This window comes from Stigmatopora argus, chromosome 21 (genome assembly GCF_051989625.1).
Source record: "Stigmatopora argus isolate UIUO_Sarg chromosome 21, RoL_Sarg_1.0, whole genome shotgun sequence".
Classification (NCBI taxonomy): Eukaryota; Metazoa; Chordata; class Actinopteri; order Syngnathiformes; family Syngnathidae; genus Stigmatopora; species Stigmatopora argus.
In genome coordinates, this window is record NC_135407.1 from 7,079,962 (window position 1) to 7,098,923 (window position 18,962).

The 18,962-nt window shown below is 39.4% G+C and overlaps 1 protein-coding gene across 1 annotated transcript in view; it reads right to left on the reverse strand.

Moving 5' to 3' along the window:
- col16a1 (collagen, type XVI, alpha 1) overlaps positions 1-18,962 on the reverse strand; it is a 53,664-nt gene that overhangs the window by 5,384 nt on the left and 29,318 nt on the right. Inside the window, exons 11-62 of the mRNA XM_077591316.1 lie at positions 18,243-18,323; positions 17,764-17,829; positions 16,802-16,834; positions 14,990-15,040; positions 14,836-14,868; positions 14,658-14,693; positions 14,203-14,241; positions 14,064-14,126; positions 12,722-12,766; positions 12,522-12,617; positions 12,347-12,385; positions 12,227-12,271; positions 11,556-11,591; positions 11,342-11,464; positions 10,469-10,504; positions 10,092-10,127; positions 9,478-9,606; positions 9,205-9,249; positions 8,883-8,918; positions 8,757-8,810; positions 8,595-8,645; positions 8,377-8,520; positions 8,242-8,277; positions 7,557-7,664; positions 7,285-7,407; positions 7,164-7,217; positions 7,047-7,088; positions 6,733-6,759; positions 6,603-6,656; positions 6,455-6,523; positions 6,326-6,379; positions 6,093-6,176; positions 5,220-5,276; positions 5,048-5,092; positions 4,907-4,978; positions 4,129-4,182; positions 3,901-3,945; positions 3,714-3,833; positions 3,603-3,635; positions 3,457-3,528; positions 3,346-3,390; positions 3,067-3,111; positions 2,156-2,210; positions 2,028-2,080; positions 1,837-1,890; positions 1,725-1,769; positions 1,552-1,605; positions 1,439-1,474; positions 1,279-1,341; positions 1,046-1,117; positions 914-967; positions 709-753 (exon numbers count right to left, since the gene is read on the reverse strand). Of these exons, the coding sequence (XP_077447442.1) occupies positions 709-753; positions 914-967; positions 1,046-1,117; positions 1,279-1,341; positions 1,439-1,474; positions 1,552-1,605; positions 1,725-1,769; positions 1,837-1,890; positions 2,028-2,080; positions 2,156-2,210; positions 3,067-3,111; positions 3,346-3,390; positions 3,457-3,528; positions 3,603-3,635; positions 3,714-3,833; positions 3,901-3,945; positions 4,129-4,182; positions 4,907-4,978; positions 5,048-5,092; positions 5,220-5,276; positions 6,093-6,176; positions 6,326-6,379; positions 6,455-6,523; positions 6,603-6,656; positions 6,733-6,759; positions 7,047-7,088; positions 7,164-7,217; positions 7,285-7,407; positions 7,557-7,664; positions 8,242-8,277; positions 8,377-8,520; positions 8,595-8,645; positions 8,757-8,810; positions 8,883-8,918; positions 9,205-9,249; positions 9,478-9,606; positions 10,092-10,127; positions 10,469-10,504; positions 11,342-11,464; positions 11,556-11,591; positions 12,227-12,271; positions 12,347-12,385; positions 12,522-12,617; positions 12,722-12,766; positions 14,064-14,126; positions 14,203-14,241; positions 14,658-14,693; positions 14,836-14,868; positions 14,990-15,040; positions 16,802-16,834; positions 17,764-17,829; positions 18,243-18,323 (3,087 nt within the window). The remainder of the gene's footprint in view (positions 1-708; positions 754-913; positions 968-1,045; positions 1,118-1,278; positions 1,342-1,438; positions 1,475-1,551; positions 1,606-1,724; positions 1,770-1,836; positions 1,891-2,027; positions 2,081-2,155; positions 2,211-3,066; positions 3,112-3,345; positions 3,391-3,456; positions 3,529-3,602; positions 3,636-3,713; positions 3,834-3,900; positions 3,946-4,128; positions 4,183-4,906; positions 4,979-5,047; positions 5,093-5,219; positions 5,277-6,092; positions 6,177-6,325; positions 6,380-6,454; positions 6,524-6,602; positions 6,657-6,732; positions 6,760-7,046; positions 7,089-7,163; positions 7,218-7,284; positions 7,408-7,556; positions 7,665-8,241; positions 8,278-8,376; positions 8,521-8,594; positions 8,646-8,756; positions 8,811-8,882; positions 8,919-9,204; positions 9,250-9,477; positions 9,607-10,091; positions 10,128-10,468; positions 10,505-11,341; positions 11,465-11,555; positions 11,592-12,226; positions 12,272-12,346; positions 12,386-12,521; positions 12,618-12,721; positions 12,767-14,063; positions 14,127-14,202; positions 14,242-14,657; positions 14,694-14,835; positions 14,869-14,989; positions 15,041-16,801; positions 16,835-17,763; positions 17,830-18,242; positions 18,324-18,962) is intronic.

The window sequence follows — 18,962 nt, forward strand, 5'->3', positions numbered from 1 at the left end:
ATGGAAATCTCATTAAGTCAGACAATATTTAGTGATAAAACATTGTCTATGACACAAACAGCATTAGCATGTTTTGGAAAACATTTAAATGCAAACTAAAAGACTCGGGGACACAAATATCTCACGTGTCCGCCAATGTAAACTATTTCGAAAGAGTGGTACTCTATTGCTTATGTTTTATAAAAATACAAGTTAAAACAAATCTCTAAATGACTCTGTCTAACGAGAATTATACATTGTACCGTTCCACCCTAATTGTAAACATTGAACTAATCATCAGCGCAGCCTTATTTGCATTTAATAAACAACAACTCAACATGCTTCATTTGTTTTTGGCAAGCGGGAAATTAAATGTGTGCTGTACATAAATGTTTTTTTTCTTAAATTGATTGACTTGTTTTGTATTTTAAAGTCCTACAGTAGTTTTTCCCATATTTTCTATTACTTTTTCAAATTACAATTGTGCATTGTTTCCCTCTGTAGAAATTTGCAGCACATATTATGCAAATTATGTTACTGCATATTTGAAAAATAATGTTTGCCCAAGTAATTTAGATTCTTTGTCACAAAAATAAAAGTTCCGTGTTACGTTACGTAAGCGTAATGGATGCAGTTTGTCTTCGGTAAAAAAAAAATCATCCCATTTTGTATAGAGTACAAAAAAGAAAACCTTATTAAATTATGCACATGTCTGAGGGTTTTACTCACTGGGATTCCTCGTGGGCCAGCTGGTCCTGGTGGGCCCATCTCTCCCTGACACGTAAATAAACAGTCCAATAAGAAAATGTCAACAATGTCCAATGTCAAAATAGCCTTTCCAGAAGAGCTACAAGTAGAAATATAGCAGGAATATAGCTCTATATTCTCTTACATGTATATATTTTTTCAAACTTTCATGAAAGAATAAACTCACCCGCAGTCCCGGCTTTCCATCTTTTCCATCAATTCCTTCAATTCCAGGGGGTCCCTTTGATGACAAATACATCCCACAGTGGAATAGAGTGTCTCAAATGTGAATATGTAATTTTATCAGTATTGTTTCTACCATCAGTCCTGGAGAGCCTGTCGAGCCAGGGGGTCCACTTGACCCTTGAGAACCTTGAGCACCATCATTGCCCTGTGAAAGAAAAAAAAGCTTGTTAACTGATAGAAACAATTGAGGTAATCAGTTTGAATATGAAATGAATTTAATTGAACATACAGCAAATGGGTTGTAAGGATTTGCAAATCATTGTGTTCTGTTCTATTATTACTTAAGCTCGCCTTTGATATGCTTACCTTTTCACCTTTGAGTCCTGAGGGTCCTTCCCTTCCAGTTTTGCCAGCAAGTCCTGGTGGGCCCTGAAAAACATGATTTAACACTTACACAAACATTTCTACCAAGTATAAGTATACACATACATACTATATTGTGAAGAAGCAAAGCATAAACTCCTACCGGGGTTCCAGGAAATCCAGGTCGTCCTTGAGAGCCCTTCAAAGATAACAAACACTTTCTCATCAAATACTTCATTCCATTCCATCGACTTTAGTGTCTCTTGAACACATTACCTGTTCTCCTTTTGGTCCAACAGGTCCTGCCGCACCTGTGTCGCCTTTAATGCCCTGAAAGCAAAGGACAAATTCTGCTCACCTTCCTTTTTTTATTATACACTGTATTAAATGTTCAAACAGAACAATGTTCTTGGAGAGAACAAAAAAAAACCGAATTGAGAAACACTAACTTGTGAGCCCGCCTGCCCTTGGTAGCCTGGGAGACCAGAAGGACCCTAGAGCAGTGGAAGAATGTGAAACCTTCTCAGGAGACACAAGGAAACACATTTTTTTGCACTTTACCGCTTCTCCTTTCTCTCCGCTCGTTCCCGGGCTGCCGCGTTCGCCCTTCAATCCCTGAAGGAAAAAAAAAAAGGGGAGCTCATAAATTCTGGGTTACATAGAGTCTCAGACTAACCACCTACATATATCTGCATCTCAGTCAGAACCTTTCCATGCTTATGTTCTTACAAGGAGATGAGGAAATGTCTTACCGGCATTCCGGGAGGCGCCATACTACCAGGATAGCCTGGTGTCCCTGGAGAGCCCTGAGGTGAGGATGAGGAAAATATGTATTAAATATCTACAACCTCATTTCAAGACATTGATTGGCTTATACTTTCCTGTTCACCCTTGATTCCAGCTAATCCGGCTGACCCTTGCTCACCTTGCTGACCCTGAGGGATGATATATGTATGTTTGGGAGATGGAAACGCAAGAACAACTAAAATAAATATGAAAACAGGCAGAATTATATCTCTCATCAAAGGCATATTGCATATTTTAGCAATGTGATCCAGTGAAGAGGTTGGCGTTGAATGAACGAGTCGCTCACATTTAAAATGCAATTCAAGGAAAGCACGATAAAAAGAAAACACATTTGTTTTGTTGTGCTTTTTTTCAGTAAATGCTAGGCATTGATTGAGAAGCCGACTTAAAGTGCACATTTCGCTATTTAATGGCGGTAGTTGCAGATTTCAAATGAAAACAAACACGCCTATTGAATAAAAGATTTGCAAGAGTCGCCCTCATTATGATGTATTTGCAGATGGCCGTAAATCAGAGCGATGATCAATGGGGTGGTGAAGAGCGAGTCGGCGGTAATTGCAAGCGCAACATTGATGAAGATTTTCTCAATGCCAGACCAATTCATGAACGCATACTGGGCGAGTTAGCACCTGCTGTGAAGTGAGTGCTACTAAAGCGCAAATGACTTCCACTCCATACGTCTCATTCATCTGGCATCTCGAAGCTAGCGACACTAGATGCGTGCATGTGAGAGAATGCCGTCTCAACTTCAGCAAGAAGAGGCAATATCTGAATCACTCCATTTCTAATAACTTTCATTAAAAAAATCCAGCTGGAAAGGCTGAATGACTGCTGGCATATCAAGAAGTGCTTCATTTTAAAATTACAAACACAGTGAATATTTGATTCATTTAGACACACCAGAAGACAGCTCCAAATGATTGATTCCCCAAACATGAACTAAAAAAGGTGCAATGATCATTAAATGAAAAAAATGAACCTTACAGGTGAGCCAGATGGGCCTGGAGGACCTGGGAAACCTGGAGGGCCCTGTGCGAAGAAAATTAAAAATGTATACACATGATGAACAAAAAGGTATATTTTAAACGTGCTTATGCTAGATGTATAGGGTAGACCACTATGGGCAAAAAATATCAAGTGCATAATTCCACTAGAATAACATAGAATATCCTGATTTTCTCACTCACATTGCAATTTACCGTTAATTATTAATTTAGTAAAACGTGCACTGTGTTCAATTGGCATGTTTTGATCAATTCTCACCATGTTTCCTGGCTGTCCGGCGTGCCCTCTGTCTCCTGGTATGCCCTTTAGGAAGGATGACAAATGAGTTTGAAAGTAAATACCGTAGCTGAAAAGCAAATCCATACTCACAGCTTCCCCGCGTATTCCTTGTGAGCCAGGAACTCCAGGAATTCCAGGTGATCCTGTACAGCTGCAAGGATCCTATAAAGACCAAAAACAGGAGTGCTGTAACCCCAAAAAATGGTTGATTTTCCCCCAAAAAATCTTTGTTGTACCCTTGGTTCTGTTGCCTGCAGTTTCTCCAAACACTGAAAACAGAGAAAACGAAATGTGCATGAGTGTACATCATTCTAACAAAATTAAAATGAGAAAATAGTTTTTCATACACTGTCACAGTCATCCAAGGCGGTCACGCCCGGCTTGCCCTCATCTCCTTTTTCTCCTTTGGCACCTGCCATACCCGGCACCCCTGGCATCCCTTGGGAGCAGTCGCCATCACAAGCTTTCTGTGGTATTGAAATAATACAAATGTGGATAAAAATGTCACATTTAAAATCAATTTTGAAAAAATACCTCTTCAGCAGAAGCGTCTTGAGGAAGCAGCTGCAAATCAGACTTCTGTTAAAAAAAAATAGATTGAAAGTTATTTTTTGGCAAATGATTTACAAATTTACAAAGTACCAAACATTTATTCTTAGATTGTCTTAAATATATTTATCCAGGAATCGCCATTTCAAAAACTATACTATGGCTTATGTCCCTTATCACCTCAACTTGTATTTCCTCTCTAATTTTACTTACACCGTATCCAGGCATACCCGGTTTTCCTGGTAAACCGTCATTTCCAGGGATACCCTGAAAGAAGGAACTGAGGTTGAACTTATTTTTGCCAATCTAGGGATAGCCACTCCCATCTTCACCAGAACGTCAAATCAGAGTCAAAGGTTGAGGACAAAAATAAATAAATAAAATGAATAAATATGTCCCTTTTCGTATGGATTTGGTGAATGAGCCCAATTTTTTTTTTCAAATATCCCTTTAAAAAACACTTTCATCATACAGTTCAGACTCTGCAAATACAATATTTAGAGAAAACAAAGTTTCTGTTTCTCTACTATCACTGCCTACAATAAGTCATACTTTACACCTTTGACTCTTGGAAGACAGAGCACAGTAAAACTTTATTTGAAGGTATTTGAAAAATGACACCGTACTTTTTGCTGGTAAATTCTCAGAGAAGACCTTCAAATAACAGTTTATGTCTTGATGGACATTCCCCAAAGCCAGCTCAGTTGCGGTCAATGTGCGTTAAAGTGTGAAGCATCAGTGCATTTTTTTCTAGTTTAATCTTGACGACTTGAGGTTGCATACATCCAATTTAGTCAAGTCCTATAATTCCAGCATGCATTTTTATTAACCATCAATTTTTCTAAGCACGTCAAATCCTCATTTAAGGATCCCAAACCACCAAGCTGAAAGCCTCAAATGTAAGAAGATTCAAGTTCAATTCAGGGTAAAACATAGCACTGAATTGAACTTAAGAGAAAGTCCCCCGTGGCCCTTTGCCCAGGTCTCTTACCTGAGGTCCTTGATCTCCGTTGAGACCATAAGGCCCTGGTGGGCCCGGTGGTCCTGGTGGTCCAGGAGGTCCCTGCAACATTATATTAAAATTGCACATTGACATTCCTAAACAATGAGCACCTTTGGCATTAGATCTGACCTGAGGCCCGGGATGCCACATGCCCACGAGCGCCCCGGGAGCTCCCTGGAAAGAAAGGATGGTCAAACAACACATGCTCAACACGATCAATGCACAGCATTGACCGATCGACCCGCGAAAACCAACAAACATGGCGGGTGTTGGGTCAATTTGCGTTTCCGTTTATACTCACAGGTCCACCTACACCTGACTGCAAGGGCATGATGCAGTTACACTCGCCAGCGTCACCCTAAATGTAAAAAAGAACACAAATAAAAATAGATAGAGTGACGTAAGTAATGAAAAAAATAATAAAATGCCTCCAAAGCCTTCAAAAACAGATCTATTGTATTTATTACCTGTACACGAGGCTCCCAACTCCGGACTTTTTGAAATGCCATGTATTTACATAACCTATTGCATTGCAAGATTAAATGCCCAGAATATAGTTAACACTCCATTAACTTGCAGAGCTGTATCAGATTAAATGATCACCCCAAAGTTTTCTGAGCGAGCATCCAATGAGTGCACGGACTAGACCAGGGGTGGCCAAACCGGTCCTCGAGGGCCGCTGTGGGTGCAGGTTTTTGTTCCAACCGATCCAGCACAGACACTTTGACCAATGAGATTTCTGCAGAAAACAAGAAGCACCTGACTGCAATCCACTGATTGCACTTGTAGGACACCCAATTGGTGAAAAGGTGTCATCTTGATGGGTTGGAATGAAAACCCGCACCCACTGCGGCCCTTTGTGGAATAGTTTGGACACCCCTGGACTAGACAATGCACTAAGCAATTCACGCAAACTAAACTCCGATAATTCTTACAAATAAAACACCTATGCTATTTTCTCATCTCCCTCACCTGACATGCACCCTTAGCTGAGGAATTTGAAGAATATGGTAAGTAATACTGGAGGCCAACTGCTGACAAAACACCCCCCAAAACACTTGTTTATCAGCCACAATACATTTATCACCTCTACTGCTTCTTTATCTCTGCCCTATGGCCTGCGTGTCTAGAGGTGTGTACTGCAACTGTGTGAGAGAAAGTACTCTCTCGTCTACCCTCTCACACTCTCGATTCCAGAGATCAGTTCACCTAAACCAAATAGTAGCTTTACCTTGTCCCCTTTGGCTCCATCAAGTCCCTGCAAGAGAAGAAAGACACCCAATGAACACACACACAAACACACACGGTTTTATCAATGGAACAGTTAGCTGATTGGACAGGGCTTCGTTTTTAAATGGCCAATGAATGACTGTTTTTTTTTATTATTCATGAATGGACAATACTCACAGGTTGACCATCACCTCCAGGAGATCCATGGGAGCCAGGGACTCCATCTCTACCCTGCGGTTGAAAGTAAGGTCATACAAGCCCACCCAGTGCTCTAATTCTTTCAGAAAAGATGGAATTATATCATACTGGTGGTCCAGTTACACCAATGCCCGCTGGGCCTTGTGGTCCTGGAGGTCCAACATCGCCTCCCAGCCCCTGAGAATTAAAACAAAAAAACATGACCGTGTCTTTTTGGGCTTACAAACAAGAACACAGATGAATAACTATTTTATACCTTTTCTCCAGCAGGTCCTGCAGGCCCAGGTGTTCCAATGGATCCAGGAAGACCCTAAGCAAAACTTGCCTTTTAGACTTCACTATAAATGACCAAAAACAACAATTTAAGCAAAGTGGGTCAAACTTACCGTAGTACCCGGAAGTCCAGTTGGTCCCTTGATAGCGTTTTTAGGTACATAAAGAAAAGTACTGGTCAAAAAGTGCCTTTTTCCCCTACAAGAAGCTCACATCGTAGTCAAATAAACATTTCTTTTAGGAAGAGGCATTAGATCTACTGGAGCATGACGACATTATCTCTGGCAGACGAGAACAATGTAAACAAAGATATCAACCAGATGTTTAGTGGTTTTTAAATACCAGAAGAAATGTGAGAAAAGCAGTTGACAAAAAAAAATCAAAAAAAGAATGAGATTTCTTTTGTTTTGGAATAAATCTACTTTACCTGTTCACCAGGTAGGCCCACTCCTGCAAGTCCAGCTTCTCCCTGTATGGGCACAGGATCATTTTTTTTTCAAATGCTTCACACCTGTAACAACAGTTAAGCAATAGATACCCATACCTTAATCCCTTTCAGACCAGGAGGCCCTTGGATTCCAGGTAAGCCTGGTTTACCCTAAAAAAAATAGTTCAAATGGTCATCATCAGCTATTTTCAAGGTTCCTGTGTCATGTTTCCCTCACATTTTTGCCTGTCCTCCCTTCTCCTGGAGACCCAGGCTCTCCTCTCTCTCCTTTTGGCCCAGGAACCGCAACACCATCACCTGTTCCAGCGCCCAGAGATGAACAGCTGGTACAAGCGTCACCCTGGCAGAAGAGATCAAATTAAACAGAAACATTGAGTAGTAAATCATAATTAGGAAATCATCCAAGTATCAGCCTACATTTAGACGTTTTACACTACATATATTGGGAATGCTGAGCAAATACAACAGTAATAAGAGATTGATAGGTACCTTCTCGCCCTTAAAACCCATCCGTCCATGTTGTCCAGGTTCTCCAGGAAGTCCTGGGACTCCAGGAGCACCATTAAGTCCTTTATCTCCATTTTCACCTTGGTCACCCTGGCATGTCATCAATATATATTTTTGGGATGCAAAGACACATGCATTAAAGACATTAATAGTCAAAAGCAAATAATTAGAGATAAATTGATATACTGAACGCTTCACTTTTTAAAAAATATTTTAGTTTAACTACTGTTTGAACCATGGAACATGCTCTCTTTTAACTTCATATGGCAAAATGTATCATATTTGATACATTAATTTTGAGCAATAGGATTTTTTTTCTCACTTGATACAAACTGATCTATCATACACATGACATGAATTTCTGACATTATATTTGAGGTATTCTTTCCGAAGAACCGTGATTTTTTTTAAAATAGTTTGCTGTCAGTTATTTGGTGGTTTGAGCTATAAAGGGTTAAATATCACAATTAGTTATTGATTACGAAATTACTGATAGTTTAATAGTCCAGCTCGGTTATTGGTTGATTTTTAATCACCATTTATTCATAATTTGTTTGGTAATTTAAACATAAAGACATGATATAATGAATTATTTTAGCAGAAAGTTCATGGTAACACCCTAACCCGCTTTCCCACAACACACAAGACATATTTGAGCAAATGTTACCTTGTCACCTTTCTCTCCATCAGCACCCGGGGGTCCCTGTGTGGGAGTAGCATAATGATATGAACATGCACCGAGACAGATTGCGCTATTTCGGTGCAATCTATTTGGATTTAATTCCATGTTTATCATCTGCACCTGTTTGCCATCTGCCCCAACCCCGGGAAGTCCGGGGATACCCTGAAGACCGGGTTCACCCGGGTTGCCTCGTGTGCCTTCAGGTAACTTGATGCTAGCAGGTCCGCTGCCAACCTCGTACGGCTGGCACACGCCGCACTGCCCCTTGAGAAACGCAGAGGGTAATGAAGGTTCCTTTTTCCGAACAATCGCTCAATAAGTCATTTTTTTTCTCTTACCGGCTGCCCTTTCTGTCCAGGAAGGCTAAGACCAGGCAGTCCTATTTCTCCCTGTCAAAAAAACACAGTCGTAATTACGGATGCTGAGGTTAATTGACATCTATCTATGCATGATAAATGAAGGACAACTGGGAATATGGCTTGGAACCAGGTTGTTCTGACCTTTTCACCCTTTCCTCCATGTTTTCCAGCAGGTCCTTTAGCCCCAACTTTCCCCTGTTTTAGGGATAATAATTGTTTCATGAAAGGAGAAATTCATTATGTTTGAAGAGGTTGATTTAAACTCACCGGTTTACCATCAGCTCCTCTTCTCCCAGCATTACCCTGCGGACGAGCACACATGAAAACTAGACTAATTCTCCCTAAAAAATGTGAATTTTAAATTGCGAATTCACAATTAAACTTCAGACAAAGCTTGGACACAATCATATAACATCTACAGTTCTCTCCAATCTTCCAACTTTAATGTCTAGACTGAGAACAAGTGTACCCCAATGAGTATATATATTATTCCCAGAGTCCATAAAAAAATAACTCATTGTAGAAATATTAGGCGTACGATTGAGGTCACCTATTCTGAGTCTTCTTTTATTTTATTTCTGTTACTTACCGTCTCCCCTCTTGGGCCAGGTGGTCCTACATTTCCAGCATCTCCCTATGGGGGAGAAAAAGTGAAACAATGCATCATTTTAATGAAGTTTCTTATCACGGCTCACACACGCAAGGAAAATCACTGATGCAAACAAAAACAAAAAATGTGCATCTAGTCAAAGAAGGCAATTACCCAATCAATTTCATGCCCCCATATCTATTTTCTTTGTTTTCTCCAAAGTTCCATTAACAGCCAAGAGTAATTACGACTCAACTCCACAGATAGACCTACTTGTTCTCCCTGAATTCCAATTCCTGCTTCTCCTTTTTCTCCCTTCACTTGAAACGTTTGAGCCCCAACAGCAGGGACCAGGTTTTGGGGTAACTCGCCCAAAGTGGGGCACATAGTGCAAGGTTCACCCTGAAAAAATAGAAACAAAGCTCTAAAGCAAGGGTGTCAGACTCGGGTTGGTTCGCGAGCCGCATTAACGTCAACTCGATTTCATGTGGGCCGGATCATTTTAGATATAATATTTAGATTTTTTTTAATAAATGGATTAAAAAAACTGGATTAAAAGCCCTGAATATTCAGTTTTTTATAGATCTACAACAATGTTTATTTCAGCTTTTTTATATATTTTTAGATTTTACAAAATGATTTTTGAACTAAAAACAGAAAAAAATGGATTAAAAATTACAATTATTGATTTAAAAGGGGGAAAATCAAGTAATTTAATATTATACTCTTCATTTTAATTTGATCCTAAAACAGAAAGTCGGCACTCATGATTTACTTTCTCGGGCCGCAAAAAATGATGTGACGGGCCAAATTTGGCCCCCGGGCCGCCACTTTGACACCTGTGCTCTGAAGAAATGTCCAACTAAGATAGAAAATGTCAAACGTACCTTTTCTCCTTTAACAGCATCTGATCCTGCTTCTCCCTACAAGAAAAAAAATAAAAAAAATAGTGTACAATCCCCCGTTTCCCTGATGAACATGTTTGCTTGGAGATGTCGTGTCTAGACATGGCTTCGGGAAGCATACGGGTCAATGTAATTAGCCAGATGTGGGTTCTGTGCGCATGACAAAGTGCTTGGGTGGGCTTTGTGCGGGTGTAGATGGAGCAAGCCGAATACGCGGGAGGGCGCTCAAAGGAAATGCTTTCCGTTTCACATCTGCTTCCCGCCAGACGAATGTTTCGGGAGGCAGGAGTGTTTGTTTTTGAAGAACTGGCATTTGATTATGAAAGAGACGTAAAGCAGTAAATGAAGAAGAACTCTACCTTCTGCCCAGTTTTTCCATCCACTCCTTGATGTCCCTGGTGAATTTGGCGATAAGGAAGATGTGTTATTTGTCAGCAAGTGAGTTGATAAGCAACTTTGTCAAAGGCAGACATTTGTGAAACTGCAAAATAGGGAAGTGTTGCAGAGAATTTCATATCCCTGCGTCTGATTCAATTTTAAAAAAAAAAGAGCAGAATGAGGAAATGCTTTCCATACAACCTGAAAAGGGGGGAAATTGCAAAGGTCCTCCTCAAAGTGATATATATTTATGTAATATATGAGTTAGCCATAGAATGCATAATGAAAGTAAAAAATATATACTATATATATATATATTGCACAGTCTAAATCAGGGGTGTCAAAACAATCCTCAAAGTGTGCAAGTTTTCATTCCAACTGAACAATAGGATACTTTTTGCAAGTGTAATCAATCAGTTGATTAAAGTCAGCTGCTACACATTACATACAAGAAACCTCATTGGTTAAACTGTGGGCACTGGATCGGTTGGAACAAAGACCAGGACCCACTGTGGTCCTCTGTGGAATCGGTTTGACACCCCTGGACTTTAAATTATAAAACATTATATGTTAAAGTAATAGGAAACAATAGACCAAATAAGCACCTGTTAATGTAACATGTTCAAATTGTTTGGAATAACTATAGCCTAAAAAAATCAAAGAATAACAAGCTATTGAAGTCAGATTGACAAATATAATAAACATAAAAATGGCCAAAATATGAATACTTGTCTGGAAAATAGTGTTCAGTGTCACAGATTACATCCGATTTGAAAACAAAATAAAGTCAGCATTTAAGCAGGAGTAGTTGCAGAAATGTATACAGTAGAGTTTAGACTTTTTTTTTTACTTACAGGTGGACCTCTCTCTCCAATTCCTGGAAATCCAGGTTCTCCTTTTGCACCCCTCTTTCCTGGCATAGCCACCGTGTTGCCAATATCCATGGGCAGTGTAGGGCAAACTTCACATGGGTCTCCCTAAAAAAAAGTCAAGTCAAACACAAATTATACTGAAGCAAAAGCACACATTGTATATACAAAACATAAAAACAATGGTTGTTATGTACACCTTTTCTCCTTTATGTCCTGCTGGTCCTCTAGGCCCCTAAAATGAGATCTGACATGAATATTTTCAGCAAAATTGATGGAATTTACAACTATGCAACTATTTAGGACTGTGATGGGTTTTTCTTTGCACAATAAGAATATATCATGTTCTTGTTCTTCCATAAATTCCAGCTGTAACTTGTCTTTACAAAAAATCCAACTTCAATGTTTATCCTAATTATTTCACCTCAAACATCTCCTGCCTTTGCTTGCACTGACTTGACAGGATTTTCTGTCATTTTACCTCTAATTTTTGTACCACCTTGAAAACATTTTTGCCCCAAAATGGAGGCATATTTGATAAGATACTAAAGGGTATATTGGATTCCTTTCCTCTTATGTTGTCAGTTTATGCCGAAACTACACATCTAGCATCTAAAATGCTGATTCTGCTATAAAAAATAAAATAAAATAAATAAACAGTAAGTTTTCAATCTAACCTTTATTTTTTCAACTATGGTTTGGGATTGCTTTAGTGTTGAGATGTGTCCTACAGTCAAGGAACTGATGATCTATTATTTGTATGGCACATACCTATAACTAATAACTATAAAATATACTATATAACCTATAACTATGGACCCTGTGATTTATTTACATGACTGCATTATCTTAAACAAAAAAATGTCTTACTGGATCTCCTGAGAATCCATCGGACCCTTGAGCACCTGGTTCACCCTGTTAGGACAGATATTATAAATGAAAACAATTATTGCGAAAGCACAAAAGTTAAACTTCCAACTGTAAACCTACCATGTCTCCTTTCGCACCACCGGGTGGACCGGGAGGACCCTCGGGAAAGAAAAAAACATTTGTTTTATTACTTTTTTTTTAAAACCTTTCACACACATTCTCAATTATTATTAACCCCAACACTGTATATCCAATCCCATCATTGCTGTAATGCCAAATTAGTGAATTTACTCACTGCTGGACCTGGCTTTCCGACTCCAGGTAGGCCCGGAGGTCCGGGCATTCCCGGCTCCCCAGCTAAGCCTTCGGGACCGACGAATCCTGAGATGCCCTGAGAAAAGTTGAACCCGGAGATGTTTGGTACGGATGAGACAGTCTACGGACGTCTGACACCCAAGTTGATGGAGAGGGAGTGAAGATTTAATGCACACAGACCTTCTGTCCCTTGGGGCCGACGACACAGATGGAGCCGACGCGACCCTGGGAAATGATGACAGGCAGAAAGAAATGTGACAGCGTCAGTACAGGGCAGTGACATAATCAATGTCAGCCTGACTGACGGAATGAGCACTCTATCTTTCGAAATTGGGAAAGACATCTGGCCATACCCCACATTTGCTTCCACGTCGAAAAACCGAATGGGCACGACGGGGGAATATTCTAGCGTGCCAGAGGTGTCCTCTTTCACATTTGCGCCAATTTCCGCCTGCCTAATTTGAGTCACATCGACAAGCGCGTTTATATTCACCATGTCGGATGGATGGCGGCTTAAGAAGAGTATCCTCTGCCCGGCACATTTCTCACAAAAAAAACACAGTGTCTGATGCTGGAAATGCGGGTTGTAATTCATTCTTCCAAATTTTTCCATTGCGTCTGCCGGATCGCCACTTTGAACATCGAAGATTAAAAGGTTTAAATATTTTGTGAATAGAAGGCTGCCTTCGTGCCAGATGGAAATCATAGTCAATGAGACGGCATTGATTGTGCAAGCTTTGTTGTTGATTTAGTCTAATCTAGCCTGACTGCAAGATGTGGCAGAGAGGAGGTAACATCTATCAATGGCAGTCTGACTTTAAAGATTACTACTATACTAAATTGAGTGGTAATGTGTCCTTGGTGTGATTTTTTCTTAAGTACCGGTATGTGGTGATATCTTACCATAAGTATGCTTCTTTGGGCACAACCTCAATTTTGCTTTTACTTACAGTCCTACAATTGGAGGTTTTGTACACATGTCGGATAATAATCCAATATAATAATCCACAGGCTACAGGAATGCATCTCTGGTTTCAATTTGTTAATCCTCCCTAGCAGTGATTCCCAACCGGGGGGTCCCTGGACGTCCGCTAAATCCTCTAAACCAAATTCAAGTGCTGCATTAAACATGAATTCTGATGTTAGACTACTACAATTTATATCCAATAACAATGCATTAAATTTCCCTGTATATTCTGTTAGGTTAGGTTAGAACTTTAATGGGAAATATCTTGGTTGCAGTAGCAAGACAGACATAAGACACACAAGACATTGTAGACCTAGTTAAAAAAACGAAATACCAAAATGCAATAAAAAATAGACAGAAAAGCAGCAAAATCACAAAACGAGCAAGCGCAAATTGCTGTTTTCTTTAAAAATTACTTTGTGTGTGTTAAATGTGTGTTTTTTACATGTCTAAAAATTATTTAAGCATGTAATATAGTCAAATATAGAGAAAATGATCATGGTTGCCAAAGCTTAAAAATGCTGCTCATTGCGAACATCCGACGGAAACACTTACATCCTTTCCTGGAGTTCCCGTGAGACCCTGTGGACCAAGGTCACCCTTTTGACCTTTGAGACCCTGGCAAGAACCACACGAAAGAATGAGAAACCCACGGATGACTGAAAATGACAACAGACTTTCTTAAACTTTTCACCTTGAACTCAGCCGCTTCCCCCGAGTTGGCAGTCAACATCTGTGGAAGGCAGAAACAAGCGAGGCCTAAATCAATGACCTGCTTCGTCAAAAAAAGCGCACATCACACACACCGCTGGCGCATGGCAAAAGCGACACCGCGAATAGTCGCCCATCCTCGAGGACAACGAGCAAGAAGCCAACACACACAGACCTGAAAAGATGCATGCATAATGCAGTCGGAACACAGGCGTGACGCTGAGGTATATTTTACAATTTAGATCGGGTAAAATCTTATCCAAGCCTAACCGGGCTGACACTTGCAGCGCGGACGCTTTGACTCACCAGTGAATAAAAACATGACGCATACATCATTCACAGCGAAAACAGCTTTGGAGACGAGTATGTGAGAGGTGAGAAGGATTTTAAACCAGTGGGAGGTCACCACGTGACCCGTAGTGGACGATTGGAACTCACCGATTCGCCGTTCTGGCCATTGGTTCCCTCTGCACACTGAGGGTGAACACACACAGTCGGCGGTTGCATTTTAATGTTTGGAGGCAAGTTTTTGGCCAAGCTTCAAATACAGCCAAATTTAGGAGGCATTTGTTTTGCTGTAAAACAGCACACTTTTAATGAGCAAGAAGTTACTTACTGGACTTGAATGGACCCCAGAACAGTCATCACCCTAGGATAGACCAAAAAAAAAGATTATTTTTTGCACCACTTTTAGCTCAAGGCTTGTCAGGGCGTGTAATAACATCTCACATTCCACTGATATTAGCTCTGCTGCACAAACTAAGACTCACCCGGTTGCCTTTTTCCCCTTTGAACCCAGAAACTCGAACAAGATTTAAAACCTAAAACAAACCAAAAAATTGAAAAATGTCAGAAAAAAATTGAATTGGACAAAATGCCATTATTATATAAAATGGGGAAAAAAGTGGACTTAATCACATATAAAGAGAACATTAATGGAAGGAATTGAATATTGAGAGGTAAATATGCCATCTTCTTCCTTTCCGTTTCTGCATTTACCAGGTGATGGCACTATTTCATAAAAATAGAGAGCCGTATATGGGCTACAGTTCAAAGTTAAAGAGCATATGATGTGCAGACATGCACTCACTTTTTTTTTACCCATGGAAGACGGGGATCAGTAAGAATTGTTGATTCCCTCACGCAACTGAGCCCAGCAGATGTTCTGCAGAAGGAGGGCTTGCACACTCAAAATAGAAGACTATTTAAAAACCAAAGATGATGAAGTCTTTTTTTTAAAACAATAGTGTCGTTATAAAAGAGTGCCTTCCTTTTTCTACAAGCTTTAACAAACTAAAAATAATGTGTATTGTGGATTGTTAATATGGATGAGGACCGGTATGAAAAAAACACTGTCTCCTCCCCTTTGCAGTTTTTGAAAGCGAAAGCCATCCGTGGCAGGGTTGACTCACTCTTTCCAAACTCTTGTCTCTGATAGTGCACTTAGTCAGGCCCTTTTAGTGAAAAACCTTGGAGGTTTTGTTTGTGTTCTTGAGAGGGAGTAGTAGTAATGCCACTTTCATTGGAAGTCATGCTTCAGGCATCTTCAATGCTGACTGGTATTTCTTTTTTAAATCGAATTTACATTTTGGTATTTGCTTATGTTCGTACTGTATTTGAATACAGAAATGTTTCTTAAATTCAAAAGAAAATACGTAGGAAGGCAACAGTAGGGCTTGCAACCAATTCATTGGCTCTCCTAATTTCCTATGGGAATTATTATACATTATGACATTGTTTGTCTATAAATCGAACATATGAGAATATTTTTTAAATACCCCAAAATCTTTTATCTGAATGCAGTGTCCTAGAATTTTAATAAATAGATAAATTCAGATTCCTGCATGACTTTCCTTTTCAAAAAGATGAAATATACTACTGATTTTTCAAACTCAAAAGTTTTTTTTTTCTCACAAATTCAGAAGTTATTCCATTAAAAGTAAGTGGAACAAGAACACTGGGATAGAAATTATTTTCCGACGTAGCTTTAGTTTGAGCGGCTGAACAGAAGCCAATTTAAGCCTCAGATTGGATTTATTAAAACTATTACATTTTATATATCCAGTTTGCTATGGTCAGATTCATATGGGTAAAGTGCATTTTTCTCCCCGCCTGAAAAACATATGCAAGCGCAGTTCTTCCACATTTGTTTACTTATATGTCTTTGCAAGGAGCGGTGGGGGGGGCCCAAACCTAATAACCTACATTGAGGAAGTCAGGGAAGGTGGGCAGGTGCACAGGAGCAACATAATGAAGCATCTAGAGTTTTGTGTTCTATTTGTGAAAAGAACATGCTTTTTGTTGGTGAATGACAAAATGTATCAAGCATGCACAAATCCCGAGTGAGACGTATAATGAGGTGAAATTCAGTCCTCAGTCAATCAAAGGGAAGGGTGAGGGAGCAAGGGAGAAACAAAGGAACACTATTCTTTTTCTTTTTTTTGCTATAGCATCAACAACAGAAGAAAGATTTGCATACATATATGCATGGTAGACAAACCTGAATGTTTTTTTTAAAGATACACATTGGGCTAAGCAAGTTAACATAGTACTAATTCAATTTAATTAAGTGATAGACTTACTTTTTCGGCTAGATCCTTGGATGAGATAATATCCTTTTATGGAGAAAAAGAAGGAGGTAGTAGTTTAAATTGGAAATATTTCAAGGTTCAGGTTCAATTCAAATGAGACATAACATTTTCAAAAATAATATTTTAGAAAAGCACTAGTTAAAAAATAAATTGTCCTTAAAGATGAAATCATATTGGATTATATTTTGATACAAGTGGACTATACTTTCAGAGCGATCTGAAAACCAGTAGAGGGAGCTTCTTTACAACTAGTTTGATTTAACACCGCTTTGAGAATCACCAAATGTGTTTAAATGTAAGGAAATACTCCCACAATGCATAGTGGGACCTTGGGAAAATCTTGTTTTGGGTGCTTGAGTGTTTACGAAACGGCAAAAGACTTTAAAAATATAAGTTGAACATAAATATATGTCTCAGCTGCAATGTCGGTGATAATACGATGAAGAGCTCCGAACATTATTCCACAGAATAAAAGCCTTCTCAGCACATTGCTATGCAGGCAGATTTTCCAAAAATGGATTACAGGTGAGCCGATGGTGACAGCTGAGTGTGGGAATGAAATGGATGACACAATCAAGTTGTTTTCTGGAACCATATTTAGGATTGATTACTATTTGAAGATATTGATAATACATAATCCACTGTACTCTACATCCCATTAAAACGAGTGATGAAACTAGCGGCAGTCAAACCAAATGCCGACCTTCCTATGTTCCAATTACATCAGCATTGGACAGGACGGGTATAAAATTCATTGTGGAAATGAGTGCAAGAAAATAATTTTTGAAACACCTTTCTTTATGGTTTGACAAAACCTGTGTGTACTGATCAGTTGCTATATTTTTCTTCAATCCAAAGACAATTTCTAAGACAAATCCACATTAGTTTGAATGGCTGTATAATATCCATACAAGCTAATAAAACTGCAGTACTCAATGTGTACAATTTATTACCTGGCTAAAAGTATTTTCCAAGTCATTCTCTGCAGCTCGCCGGCTCTTGGTGGCATCCAATGGGCACTGCGACCATGAAAAAAAAACCATAAAATATCATTTTTTAATGTATCTCATATGTATCATTGCAATAACATGATGAATAATTTAAAGAGGAGAGAAAACCTACTATTTATTCAAATCGTAATCAAATTTCCTCAGTGCAAACCTGCTTGGAAATCCACCATCATGCATCTTGTCTGCAGATGATTTTGGATTCTACCGAGTGGTTACTGCAATTTCATATTTTATGCTTCATAAAAACATGCAGTTACTGCAGTTACTGGTTTTATCAGAGTCAATTGCTTGCTTTTTCAGATTGATTTTGGAATCCATCAAAGAAACCTCCTTAGTTTTTGTTTACGCCTTGAGCCAAAGAATCAATATTTTGGAAGAAAAAGCAATGGTAATTTGGCGAAGAACCCGTGCAAAAACCTTACCCGAGCTCCTGGTATCTCACAACAGGTCTCCTGGTCGGCCAGGGATGGGTCGCAATAAAGCACCAGCTGCTGAATGTCCATCTGAGAGAGACAGAAAGATAAATAAAGCGAGCGCCAATGAGGCGGTAAACAAAGTGGAGAGCCAATTAAGCGTTTCATTTATATAAAGTGTTGGCAAAGCTTTTTGTCAGGAGCTTTTTGCCTGCGCATGTGTGTGTGTATGAATCGCCATTTCCTGTGTTAACCAAATACCCTGCATGCTTTCAGCCTAATGATGTTAATTGATCTTTAAACTAATATAAATGCCAGGATTACTGGATCCATTCGGCGTTAATAGGCCGGCTCACGGCATGCTCATTCTCCCAGGTAGTCTGCTTGCTTTTTAATCATGACTGAACAAGATTGCCTCATCGAAAAAACACCACCCGGGAGCGTAATACACAGTCCAACACACACATTCAAACATTAGCCTGATATTCACGTGTGCTTTTTCTGTACACATGTTATTCTTTCATTTTCCTTTATCGCTTGGTCAATAAAGAATCTTTAAATGTGTCGTAAAGGTCCACCAGACAGCCTTACATTTTCTGCGTTCGTATGCAAGTATGTCTGTGTGTAAATAAAGAGAATATTGTGTGTTAAAATAACAGATTAACAGCATGAAGCCAAACTCTTGGCAACTATGTCAAATGAATCACTGGAATTAAAAGGCAGTTCAAA